Here is a 13,070-nt window from a genome sequence, read left to right on the forward strand (position 1 = left end):
TGACTTGCAAATGCCATAGTGGTATAACTTTTTTTTTTAGGTAAATACGAGAAGAGCTGAATATTAGAGCCTCAATTGGGCAAAAAAAAAACATGGCACCAAAGAATAGATTACTATGGTCACATGAATGCTATACCTGTAGTGATCTGCTCAGTCTGAAAAAACGCCCAGATGCACGTTTCACATTCACTTCATCAATGGGAGGTCAGTAAGATTTAGGGGGATAGTGCCTAGTTTATAAAGGACACGTGGAACTAATGACGCTCACTACAACCGTGCGGGAACACAGGAACGGCAGGTCCGGTGTCCAAAGTCATCAATCACTGCCCACTACCAACGCGTCAGTAAGTGGGAGGGGAGGATGACGCTCAAGGACACATTACCGCGGCAACCTGGTCCGGCCAGCCGGAGAGAGCGCACACTACTTGTTGAGCCCTGGGTGCAGAGTGCGGTACTATGGCACTCACTGCAGCCATGCAGGAAGCCAAGAGCGGCGGGTCCAGTGTCCCACATCATCAGTCACCGTCCCCCGCCGACACGTCAGCAGGTGGAAGGGGAGGATGATGCACAGGGACACGTTACCACAGAAACCCAGGTCCGCCGAGGAGAGCACACACTGCAGGTGAAGTCCTGGGATGCAATATAATGGTATAAGCCCACAGCAATGAAAAGACACACTGGGAAAGTGATAAAAGAGCATAAATGTATGGTGATCAATTAAAAAGAAAAAAAGGAAGTGACTGTATAAAATAAGAGTGTGTGACAAGAAAATATAAATTAAAAATTAGGGGTCCAAATGTGTAACTCTTGTTAGCAATGTGAATTATAAAACATAAAAAAAAAGAAAGGAGGGGAAACACTAATAATGGGTAAAAAAGGGAAAAGTGAAAAGTAAGTCATTGAATGAATATATGTATGCATGAAAAAGTGATCATAATGAGCCTAAAAATGTCAAGTGTGAAGGAAGTGAATGATGATGAAAGAAAAAAATGAATAAAAAGAATATATAAAGAAAAAAGATGATAAATATAGTACTAAATGAAAAATATGCGCAAAGATTATTTAAGATAAGATAAGATAATCCTTTAATCGTCCCACCATGGGGAAATTCAGAGCATTACAGCAGCAAGGCAGGAACAAGTACAGATACAGATGCATAAAGGCATTACATTGACAGCAGGTAGGTACATATACGAAAAAAAAAGATATAACCGGACTATCACAACTTTGGATCTATCTGTTCACTGTTTGGGTCGTTCTCCGTTTTGGATAGTGCTGGCTATACAGCCTAACTGCAGCAGGAAGGAAGGACTTTCAATAGCGCTCCCTCTCACATTTAGGATGAAGTAGCCGGTCACTGACAGTACTGCACATCTTTGTCACGGTCTCATGCATGGGATGGGAATCATTCTGCACCATGTAGCTCACCTTGGCCAGTATCCTCCTGTCGCCTACTTCCTGAACTGGATCAAGGGGGCATCCCAGGACAGAGCTGGCCCTTCTAATCAGTTTGTCCAGCCTATTCCTGTCCCTGGGTGATATGCCACTACCCCAGCACGCCACACCAAAGAAGATGACTGATGTCACAACAGAGTTGAAGAAGGATGCAAGGAGTGCCCCCTAACTCCGAAGGCTCTCAGCCTTCTGAGCAGATAAAGCCTACTGTGGCCCTTCCTGTACACTGCATCCAAGTGATGGGCCCAGTCAAGCTTATTATTGAGGATTACACCAAGGTACTTATAGGTGTTGACTATCTCAATGTCATTTCCCTGAATGTTCACCACTACTGGTGGATTTTTTCCCTTGCGAAAGTCCACCACCAATTCCTTGGTCTTCCCGGAATTAATCCTAAGGTGGTTCCTCTGACACCACTCCACAAAAGCTTGGTTAGTATCTCTGTACTCTCTTTCATCTCCTCCTGTGATGAGGCCTACTATTGCAGAGTCATCAGAATACTTCTGCAAGTAGCAGCTAGATGAGCTGCACTTAAAATCCGCAGTGTACAGTGTGAAGAGAAAAGGGGCAAGAACTGTATCTTGAGGTGCCCCTGTATTGCAGATCACCGTGTCTGACACACTGTCCCGAACCTTTACAAACAGAGGCCGGTTCGTGAGGTAGTTAAGGATCCAGGTGGAGAGTTGGAGGTCCACGCCAACAAGGCCCAGCTTGTCTCTCAGTAGACCTGGCTGTATGGTATTAAAAGCACTAGAGAAATCGAAGAACATTATTCTCACAGTGTTCCCAGGTTTCTCCAGGTGAGAGAGAGTCCTATCTAGAAGGTGGATAATGGCATCATCCACACCAATGCCCGGCCTGTAGGCACACTGGAGAGGGTCCATATCCGAGCTCACTAGAGGACGGAGACGTGTGAGAACCAATCTCTCTAGTAACTTCATCAGGTGTGATGTCAATTTACCTTGAAGGACAAAGAAAAGTTAAAAACCAATAGTGCTAGTTAAATAAATTATTAAATAGGATAAAAAAGGAAAATGAATAGAGAAAATAAGAAAAAAAAATGAAATTAATATAAATTTAAAAGAGTGGAATAATATCATATACGGTAGATTAATAAATAAACATACATAAGTGGATAATGATAAATAAAAAAAGATGAGAAATGGATACCATCACATTTGTATAACTTATCCATAAAAAGGAAAATATTTTAATTAAAGCCATATGTCATAATATAAGTATATAATACAATATCAAAACTGGTATATAATAAACCAAAATGGCAATAATAGTCCAATGCTGATGAAAATTGAAGTCCATGATACCATAGTTGCAGAAAATCCCAAAAAGACCAATGCACGTAAGGACGTTGATATCAAGAAAGTAAACGTAGTTGTCCTGAAGGAGATGGAAAAAACCACTTCAGACCAAGGAGACTGTGAATGCCAGTGTGGTAAAAGCACATCATGATCAAATCTAAAAGTAAAGAAGGAAAAAGAGAACAATAAAAATGTGATAAAAAAACATATACAAAACAAATTGAAAATAAAATAAAAACACTACCAAAATGAATAGAAAATATTTTTATTAAAATCTATTTTAAAGAAAAGGAGCAAAGCTGAGTACTTCATTTAAACCATCTGGCTGGACAGAGTTGATCTTAGTGATCCACCGAGCCTCGTTGTGCCAATTAGATCTTAAACTCTCCATCACGGGAATCTTTTCTAATACAATTAATTCCGATTATCCTAAGTAAATTTGATTTATAATCATGTACCATTTTGAAATGGCGAGGTATAGGTTTAAGGAGTGTTAGATCAGCAATCTCCTTTGCGTTATTGATATCTCGAACATGTTCTCTTGTGCATATTTTCAGTTGTCTCGACGTCATCATAACATATATTTTAAGACATGGACAAGAGGCATAATAAATCACATGATCCGTTGCACAGGTAATGTCATGGGTGATGTGGAACTTTCTTCACCACTACTGGATTTGAAGTCAAAAGCCCGATCTATGTTCATGTAACGTAAACAGCCCTTGCAAGGAAAGAAACCCTATTTGGGCCCTTTAGATCCAAAGGAATGTTCAATATTTGTAGTAGAAAAAGACAGCAGGATGGCACTCACCGTTCTCTTGAAATGATTCACTTTATTTCATGTTAATAAAGCATAGGCAATGGCACGGGAGAAATGTAAAAAGACGGACGACAGCCGTTTCGTGCACAATGCACTTCAACAGGTCCCATTGTGCACGAAACGGCTGTCGTCCGTCTTTTTGCATTTCTCCCGTGCCATTGCCTATGCTTTATTAACATGAAATAAAGTGAATCATTTCAAGAGAACGGTGAGTGCCATCCTGCTGTCTTTTTCTACTACGATAGTTCATGTTTTTTCTTCACATGGATAGAGCACCCGTTCAGCAAGGGTTACAGGTGTCACACTGATAGCGGTTATAAGTGGCTTTGCGGGTATTTCTCTCTCAGGGACAGTGCCGGATGTTTCTTTTTTCTTTGACTGACTATTGTTCAATATTTGTTCCTTTGTGGAAACTGTGAACTACAAGATCTCTCAAATTTTGAGTTCTTCTGTAAGTGATAGTTCGTAATGTTGTGGTACTCTGAGTAAGAACTTTATCACTTTTAATGATTGGCCAGAATTTGTAAAGAGCATTTCTCATTTCCCTCCACTTCCCATTTTACGTGGAGATAAATCTTACCTCAATAGGTTCCGAAATTTGTTCTTTATTTTTAAGTTTTAATAGATCTCTTCGATCTTTATTATGTGCTCTGGACCAACTCTGTCAGATAATACGATTGGAATAGCCTCTTTTAAGCCACCTTCGTGCTAAATCTGAGGCCTGTAATTCAAAAGCAGCTTTGCTAGAGCATATCCTTTTAGTTCTGAGGACCTGTCCATAGGGAATACTATTTTTCAATGGTTTAGGGTGAGAAGAAGTAGCATGCAAAAGCGAGTTGACTGCTGTTTGTTTCCTAAATACTTCTGTATGTAAAAAGCCATCACTGCTCTTGAAAATTCTGGTGTCAAAAAAATCAATGCTACTCTGTATATAGTTACAGACAAGTTTGATATTGAGATTATTTTGATTTAGACATTGAATACAAGTTAAAATGTCTGCTTCCAAGCTTTGCCAGATGATAAAATTGTCATCTATACAACGAACCCATGAGGAGACCTTCTTGATCATGGGTATAGTATTGCTCAAAAAAATTGTCCTTTCTCATGAGCCCAAAAACAAATTTGCATATGAGGGTGCAAAAGCAGCCCCCATAGCAGTTCCACGTAAGTGAAGGTACAGAGGTACTTTGAAAATAAAGAAATTGTGCGTCAAAGCATATTCTAACAGAGATATCAAAAAATCAATAAAACTATGTCCCATGGTTGTCATACCAAGAAATGTCCTTACCGATTCTATGCCATCGCACTGGCGAATGGATGTGTAAAATGACTCTACATCGAGAGTCACCAGCCACATACTATTCTCAAGAGGGATGTCTGTTATGAGCTCATTTTCTGCTCCACGAGTTGAGAGTTCCCCTTCCGTTCTCCCTCTGGTGGTGACAGGAGGTAGTGAGGTTGGTTTAAGTGGTAGTGATCTGCCACCTGGAGAGGAAGATAATGATTGGATCTCTGGAGTATCAGACTGGATATAAGACAGCCGACGCCCTATCCTGTTGCTGGTGATTCAGTCTGCTTCTCAGGTCTAGGACTCAGCTCTGTTCCAGTCTTTCAAGATAAGTTTGTTTTTTTGCCAATGTTCACACTTGCTCTTGTTGGTCTTTTCAGTTTTTTGTGTGGTCAGCCAGCCCGGCTGGGCTGTGCTGAATTTCCACTCTTATTTGCCAAATTGCCTTTTTTTTGTCCCTTGTTAGATTGGCCTCTTTTTGCTCTGTCTCAGAATATTTCTGAGAGTGCTGATATAGTGGGAGAAGTCCAGTGACTTCAGGGTTAATTTTGCTATCAGTTGTGTTGGACATTTTGTAGGGTTTTTTGGCAGACTGCAGACAGTGTCTTTCCTTTCCTGTCCTTTCTAGTTAGTCGGGCCCGATCGTTTGCTCAGCCTATTTTCCTGCCTTTGTGTGTGTTTTCATCTTGTTTCACCGTCAATACATGTGGGGGGCTGTCTTTCCTTTGGGGTCTGCTCTGGGGCAGTTAGTTTTCCTCTTTTCCTGCTTTAGGCTTATCTAGCTCTCCGGCTGTGACAAGGCGTCTAGGACCAACGTAGGAACGCTCCACGACTGCTACTAGTTGTGTGGTTAGAATCAGGGATCTGCAGTCTGCATAGTTACCAACCTCTTTGGTTTTCTGAGACTTAGCTTGTGTTGTTTTTATTTTCTCCTCGGCTACCCGTTCATAACAGATGTCCTCCATTTTCCTTAAAAAATCCCCAGTGTCCTTAATGAATGATGGAAGGGGCTCGACTAAAGATTTCAGATAGAAGTCGAGAAATGTATTAATAGGTTAACAAAGTCCTCCATTCCCGGACAAAATGGGACGATCGGGTGGATTTGTGGTCAATTTATGTATTTTTGGTAGATATTGACGTGTTTTTTCTGTTTTCACAGTGTTCTAGAACATGGATATAAAGGCAAGAGACCAAGTATGGCTCTCTAATATTGATGCTATTTTTAAGGGTGAACCAATGCAGAGTGTTGGAATTAAGAATGGGAGTACTATTGAAATGAAAAATACATTTAAACAAGTTATGAGAAAAAAAGTATGCATCTGGTGGAACAAGGCTTCTTTGGAAAATTAACTAGTCAAAAGTCTCATACCACGTGGTTTAAGCATAAGGATTTTGCCCGCATTCCCGGTGGATGATCAATTTTTCTGGAAATGATGGGAAGATACTTGTACTATCTGTTCTAAATCTCACATGGAGATCCTCATTGGGATGAACAAAAAATGTCTAGACACATTAGATATAGAGATTGAGACTCTGCAGGGGAAATTGAACAGCACTCTATCTGCAGCAGAGATAGATATCTTTAAAGGAGAAGTTGATAAACTTCTTACAAATTGGGCAAAAGAGATACAGGATATAAAAACAAAAAAATTTCAATGGGACCTACAAGATTACCAAAGCAGCAATGTGTATAGATGCCAACAAGCCTAGTCAATCAAAAGGACCTCATCCAATTCATCTCTATCGTCCATGGATAGTACATCAGGACAAAACCCTGAAAGAGAGGGCTTTATAGGAAGAGGGAAAAAAAGAGGCAACAATAGACATAACTCTAATGTTCATAGTTATTTAAGATCATCTGCCACCTCTGCCAGACTTCAGGTAGTAAATTTGTCTGACATTTAACTATCAATGTCAGACTGAGTTCTGAGTCTGGGTTTAACCTTTTCTCCCATGGATTTTTTTTACAGCGGAGAAAGATTTACATCTATTCGCAAGAAAATTGGTGTTAAAGAAACTTCACAATAGAAGTCCGACTAATGATGAATGGACAGCGGAGGAACAAGAATCCATCGCTATTTTAGAAGAATTAAGTAACACGGCATCAACTTCATCTACTACTAGTAATTTTGCAGTCTCCAAACCAAAAAAAATTCCACCCCTCAGTCTTTTTCCTGTGATTGTTATTTGTTAAATTGGTCACAGAAGAATTTCGGAAAATCCCTAAAGAGGATGGACCTCGGGGGTATTTCGCTGTGGCTGTCAGTTTGTGCCTGGTGGATGGCTTGGAGATATATGCGGGCACGGAACAGGCGCAGTCGGCCCCTTGTTCATTGGTTACAGAACGACCAAGTCCTGCCCCTCCCCTATGACTGCGGCTGGGGAACGTGACACTTGTGGCTGCAGAGTTGTCATCATCTGCTAGAGCACGGGAGCGGAGGCTGATATGGGACACAGTAACACGGGACACATGTCGCTGAAATAGTAAATGACATTTAAAGGAGAAGTGCTTGTTGTATCAGAGTGGAAATGGGACTGTTCCACATCCCAGTGGGTAGAGGAGCCCTGTAGCACCGGAGTCGGGTGTGGTGTGGCCGGTACGGGCCACAGGGTTGAAAGTTGCGCACATTGTGCTTTCCCTGCTGGATTGCAGATCTTTGACCCTGCGGAGTATGCACTCTGTGACTGAAAACCGGACTGTGTGTGACTGCTGAACATGCAGCACACGTGATTAAAGGGCTGTACTCCATGCAAAGAAGGGAGGGGAATATCCCCAAGCAATGAGGCTCTGATGAACAGGTCAGAAAGATCTAAAATGGACTGTGTATGTGCTCGGGTCCTGGAAGTAAAAGGGACTGGAGGTGCTAGCTGAAGGACTGTAACCAGGCACCTATCCCAGGCCACTGAATAATAAATAGACTCTTACGTGGAGCCAAAATACTTTGTCCGGTTGTAAAAAGTTTTATAAGAATTAAAATGTGTGTTTTATGGACTCTCACTTTGAGCTGAAAGACTTTTTACCTCATTTAACTGTTCACATCCCTGCATGGAGTATTCATATTTTAAAATTAAAGTTGTATTCTGCCTCACTGCATGGTCAGGGACGACCATATTTAAAGGAGGGAGGTGTGTAAGGGGTGTACAAGGACTGGTTTGTTCCCCACTCCCCTCACCTGTGTTTCTACGTCCAGGAGAAGCTGGTACTTTTAATATGTCCTATAATGCTGCTATATTGTGAATGTCCAATATATGATATGTGTATTATAATATTGTTTGTTATATAATGTATTGCATATATATATATATATATATATATATATATATTCCTTGTATTGTATAAATGTAGGGAAAGTATAGGATATACATTAGCCCACCAGAGGGGGCACAAGAGAATAGAGTAAGTGAGGAAATAGATAGACCAATAGGATTTAGTTAATTAGGAGGGGCCAACTGGGTGTAAGTTAGAGATCTTCCTGAGTTCAGTCAGTAGGGCTGGGAGCCAGGACAGGACAGTTATGTACCACAATGTTTAATCTGAGGAGCCCAGCCATCCAGGGCCTATGGGCTGACAGTCACATGGTATTGGAGGAATACAGGGCAGCATCAAGATGGTACAGTAGCAGCTAACTTCGTGGGAACAATCCCAAACTTCCGGGCTGAAACAGACAGGGAACTCCTGAGGTGGGTTGGTCTGGCCAGTCACAAAGCTGCGGTAATGGAGGCGCAGGTACGACCCTGCGATATTCCTGGAGGAGTGAGGGACAGCACAGGGAAAGGAAAGGTTGTACTCTGTGAGGAGTCTTGTGCTATTTCTGTGACTAAACTGGACTAGCTGTGTAAAGAACTGAGTAAAGTTGTTTTGTTGGAACTGGACATGGACTCTGACTGTCACTGTGTGGTACTTTAAGGAAGAAGGTCCCAGTAGAAAGGAGTGGACTCTGATGTGCAAGTAAGTGAACCACCAAGTGCACAACAGAAGGGACAATGTGTTTATGTGATGGTGGGCTAGGGTGCGACAGAGCAGCCACTGTTAGCCACAACTACCCCCCGGTCTCCGTTACACACATACCTTTACAGGTACATACCTTTACATACCTGAGTAGAAGGCACAGAGATATTAAAAATGGGGAGGAATCGAAACACAAAGTATATTAGAAGACTGCAAAGCTGTAAGAGTCAAGAGAATGGGCATTGTGTGCTGAATTTGGAGAAACCACTTGTTATATTAGTGAAATGGAGACATAAAAATTGTTTGCTGTTTTATTTTATTGCAATCAGCAGAAAGTTTATACATTTTGCTAATAAAACTAAGTTTCGATGGGGGATTTTGCTAATATAACTAAGTTGCGATGGGGGTAAATAATTTTGATTGCAGCTGTAGATGTAATAGATGGATGTGTGGAGTCCTTTAGAGAGCAAAAGATTTCTTGTTTGATTAAATGATGGAAGTACTAATTTTTGAAATCTGTTAAAAAGTCCCCTCCGCTCCGGACACACAAGTTCTGGGGCTCCTCTCTAAATGTCCAAAATGGCAACAGTAGTTGTTTGTGGAGCACTTTGGATGGTCTGATCCATGGCTGCTCTGTCCCTCCACCATCATTCGTTGCAGCAATATCAACAGCACTGGTCCATCCCACAGAAGGGAAGTGGTAGTAACATTTTGCTATTTGAGAAACAGAGAAATGAGCTCTGGTGAATGATGTGCAGGGGGGAATCAAAAGAAGAACACAAGAAGTATGGCATCTATTAAAGTTGGGTGGATGGATTCACAGCCAGGTCAGTAGTTTCTGGTGGATGGATTCACAGTCAAGTCAGTAGTTTCTGGTGGATGGATTCACGGCCAGGTCAGTTGTTTCTGGTGCATGGATTCACGTAAAGGTCAGTAGTTTCTGGTGAATGGATTCACAGCCAGGTCAGTAGTTTCTAGTGGATGGATTCACGGCCAGGTCAGTAGTTTCTGGTGGATGCATTCACGGCCAGGTCAGTAGTTTCTGGTGGATGGATTCACGGCCAGGTCAGTAGTTTCTGGTGGATGCATTCACGGCCAGGTCAGTAGTTTCTGGTGGATGGATTCACGGCCAGATCAGTAGTTTCTGGTGGATGGATTCACGTAAAGGTCAGTAGTTTCTGGTGGATGGATTCACAGCCAGGTCAGTAGTTTCTGGTGGATGGATTCACGACCAGATCAGTAGTTTCTGGTGGATTGATTCACGGCCAGGTCAGTAGTTTCTGGTGGATGGATTCACGGACAGGTCAGCAGTTTTTGGTGGATGAATTCACGGACAGGTCAGTAGTTTCTAGTGGATGGATTCACGAACAGGTCAGCAGTTTCTGGTGGATGGATTCACGGCCAGATCAGTAGTTTCTGGTGGATGGATTCACGTCTAGGTCAGTAGTTTCTGGTGGATGAAGTCACGGACAGGTCAGTAGTTTCTAGTGGATGGATTCACGCCAGATCAGTAGTTTCTGGTGGATGGATTCACGTCTAGGTCAGTAGTTTCTGGTGGATGGATTCACGACCAGATCAGTAGTTTCTGGTCGATGGATTCACGTCTAGGTCAGTAGTTTCTGGTGGATGAAGTCACGAACAGGTCAGCAGTTTCTGGTGGATGGATTCACGCCAGATCAGTAGTTTCTGGTGGATGGATTCACGTCTCGGTCAGTAGTTTCTGGTGGATGGATTCACGGACAGGTCAGCAGTTTCTGGTGGATGGATTCACAGCCAAGTCACTAGTTTCTGGCTCCTGGACAGGAGACTCGTGAATCTCTATTTTTTCTGGCGCAACGTAAATTGTGCAATGATGACGTCTCTAATCAAAAGCAACACTGTAACTAAGAGATTCATAGAGCTCCCATCCTGAGGTCAGAGACTATTGACCTAGCCGATGAACCAGGGTCTCCGAAATCGATCTGCCCAGCCTCTAGTACCTATGGTTAGAGTTGAGCGACTTTTGTTTTTTTAGGGTCGAGTTTCGTTTCGTGAAACCCGACTTTTCCAAAAGTCGGGTCGAGCAAGATCGTCCGATTATAGGCAAAAGTCGGGGTCGTCCCGAAACACGAAACCCAATGTAAGTCAATGGGGAATAAAAGTCGGCAGTGAGAGGAGGACAGGAAACACACCTACAGTGCCCATTTGAATGCCAAAAGCATCAATTCTTCTTACTTAAGCTTGTCAACCTTAATTAACTTCATAATACAAGTTACGCACTGAAAAATGGGGGTTATTTGGCTACAGACTGTGGGGGGGGGGAGGGCTGGCTCCAGGTTTTCATGTGCCCTGGGCGAAAGAGCGCCCCTTTAACACATACCACAACTCATCATGCTCCGATACGGCAGAGAAATAGCGGTATAGTACAATGAAAAATACTTCACTTTTTACATCTCATGACGAGGCCCATCTATTTCTCCATACAGAATCATTGGTCCCATATAATGTTTGAAACAGTATATGATTAGCTCCACATAATGCTACAGTATATGTTGGTCCCCATGGATGAAGCTCCACTGTCTTATGGGCCCAAATAATGCTCCAAACATAATGGGCCCCATTTCTAATGCTCTAGTGTATAATGGGCCCTGTAAATGCTGCTCCAGTGTCTGATGTCCACCTTTGGAATGTTCCAGTGTATGGTGGGCCCCATCTATCATTCTCCAGAGTATAGTGCTCCCCAAAAATTGCTGTCCCAACATTGAAAACAATCAAATAAGTCTCCTCGCTAGGGAATCCCTGTACTTGTCTGGACTCCTCGTCGTCCCCATCTTCCATCTCACTGCACAGTATTTCAACTTTGCAAGTGCTGTGATCCTGAGCAAGCAGGGGGGGCCCACTCGTTGGCGACGGCACTGGCACAGGGCCCCTGATAGTACGGTGGTGTGTCTGATGGCGGGTGGGCCGAACCTGCACTTTCATCTGCAGCTTCCTCTTTGTCACCGTGTAAGATGGAACTGTATATGGGAAGGGTAACCTGAGTTTCATCAGGGTCAGATTCAGGTCGTGTAGCGTGCGAGGGGAATGTAGTGGTCTGGATCAATGTACCAGCAGATTCATCGAGCAGTGGCTGGGCATCAGTGCACTTGTGTCGCCCCCAAGAGTACGGTCGCCACAGTGGCATTACCTTCTTCCTAGGGAGTGTGATGTCATGCTTGGGAGCAACGAACGATCTCTCTAGCAGGTTAACTGATTGGGCGGCGTTATTCCCACGAGTCATGACCCTCCAAACAGCGTTCATGAAGGCAAAGTGTTTGTTTTACGTGGGCAGTATGGTTGCAAAGCTGAACCTTAAAGGAATGTCCAGAAGGGCACCACCAGGAGTGGAGCCTACGGTTAAATTCGACTCCACCTGGGAAACCTCAACCATGCCAGCTACAGAACAGATGCACACATTGCAAGCTTAATTCCGTTAACGAACGAGACTCCGTCATGCCCCGCGGTCAGAGTCCGGCTTACTAGAGGGACACGTGAGGCTCTGGCACATGAGATTGGCCAATAACTGGTGTGTCATGCCCTTACATGTCCGTGGCTGCATGTGCGCTACACTGAAAAGGCCAGCGTTTGTCGCTTACAGGTGCAGATAACCCGCTGAACAACGTTAGTGATGGGGATCACTGATTACAATTATTACCCGCGAACAATGATTTCCCAGTAAGTGCAGGTCAACCGCAGTTCCGGAATTAGGCCTAACCGTCATTCCTGAAAAAATGAAAAACTTACGTGTGCAAACCACAGGTGCTGTAGCTTGCTTAACAGCTCGCCAGCCGTTCTCACGCCCAGTATGGATTACACGTGATTGCACAAAGGTGAGAAAGGGTACCGTATCCCCAGATAACATGTATGGATAGCATACACATTCAAAATATATGTCTATACATCAGGAGGCAGGTGTCATGTTCCAGGACGGGATTTCGCTTTGACCCGTCCTGGTTAGACTATGGGTTAATTGTGCTGCCTCTCTCTGGCAGCAGGAGGCTATTTAGTGTTCACTGGACCTGGGTCCGGTGTCAGTTATACTCCTGCCCTCGGCTGAGTTAAGTGACCTCTTGTATACGTGTGCCTTGTGCCTGATATCTTGCTTGTTTGTTCGGTTGTTATCTGGTTCTGTCCCTGTTACGAGTTCTGCCTGACCCTCTTGTACTGCGCTACCTCTCGTGTATGACTCTCTGCTTGTGACCCGACTTCTCTCTGCTCGTC

General features: G+C 43.2%; 1 protein-coding gene across 1 annotated transcript in view; it reads right to left on the reverse strand.

The window, feature by feature from the left end:
* Window positions 1-2,634: 2,634 nt before the first annotated feature.
* Window positions 2,635-13,070, reverse strand: part of MRRF (mitochondrial ribosome recycling factor) — a 115,931-nt gene continuing 105,495 nt past the window's right edge. Inside the window, exon 7 of the mRNA XM_073573157.1 lies at window positions 2,635-2,931. Coding sequence (XP_073429258.1) covers window positions 2,926-2,931 — 6 coding nt within the window. The 3' untranslated portion in view covers window positions 2,635-2,925. The remainder of the gene's footprint in view (window positions 2,932-13,070) is intronic.

Source organism: Dendrobates tinctorius, unplaced genomic scaffold (genome assembly GCF_039654945.1).
Source record: "Dendrobates tinctorius isolate UK_male_01 unplaced genomic scaffold, ASM3965494v1 ptg000034l, whole genome shotgun sequence".
Lineage (NCBI taxonomy): Eukaryota > Metazoa > Chordata > Amphibia > Anura > Dendrobatidae > Dendrobates > Dendrobates tinctorius.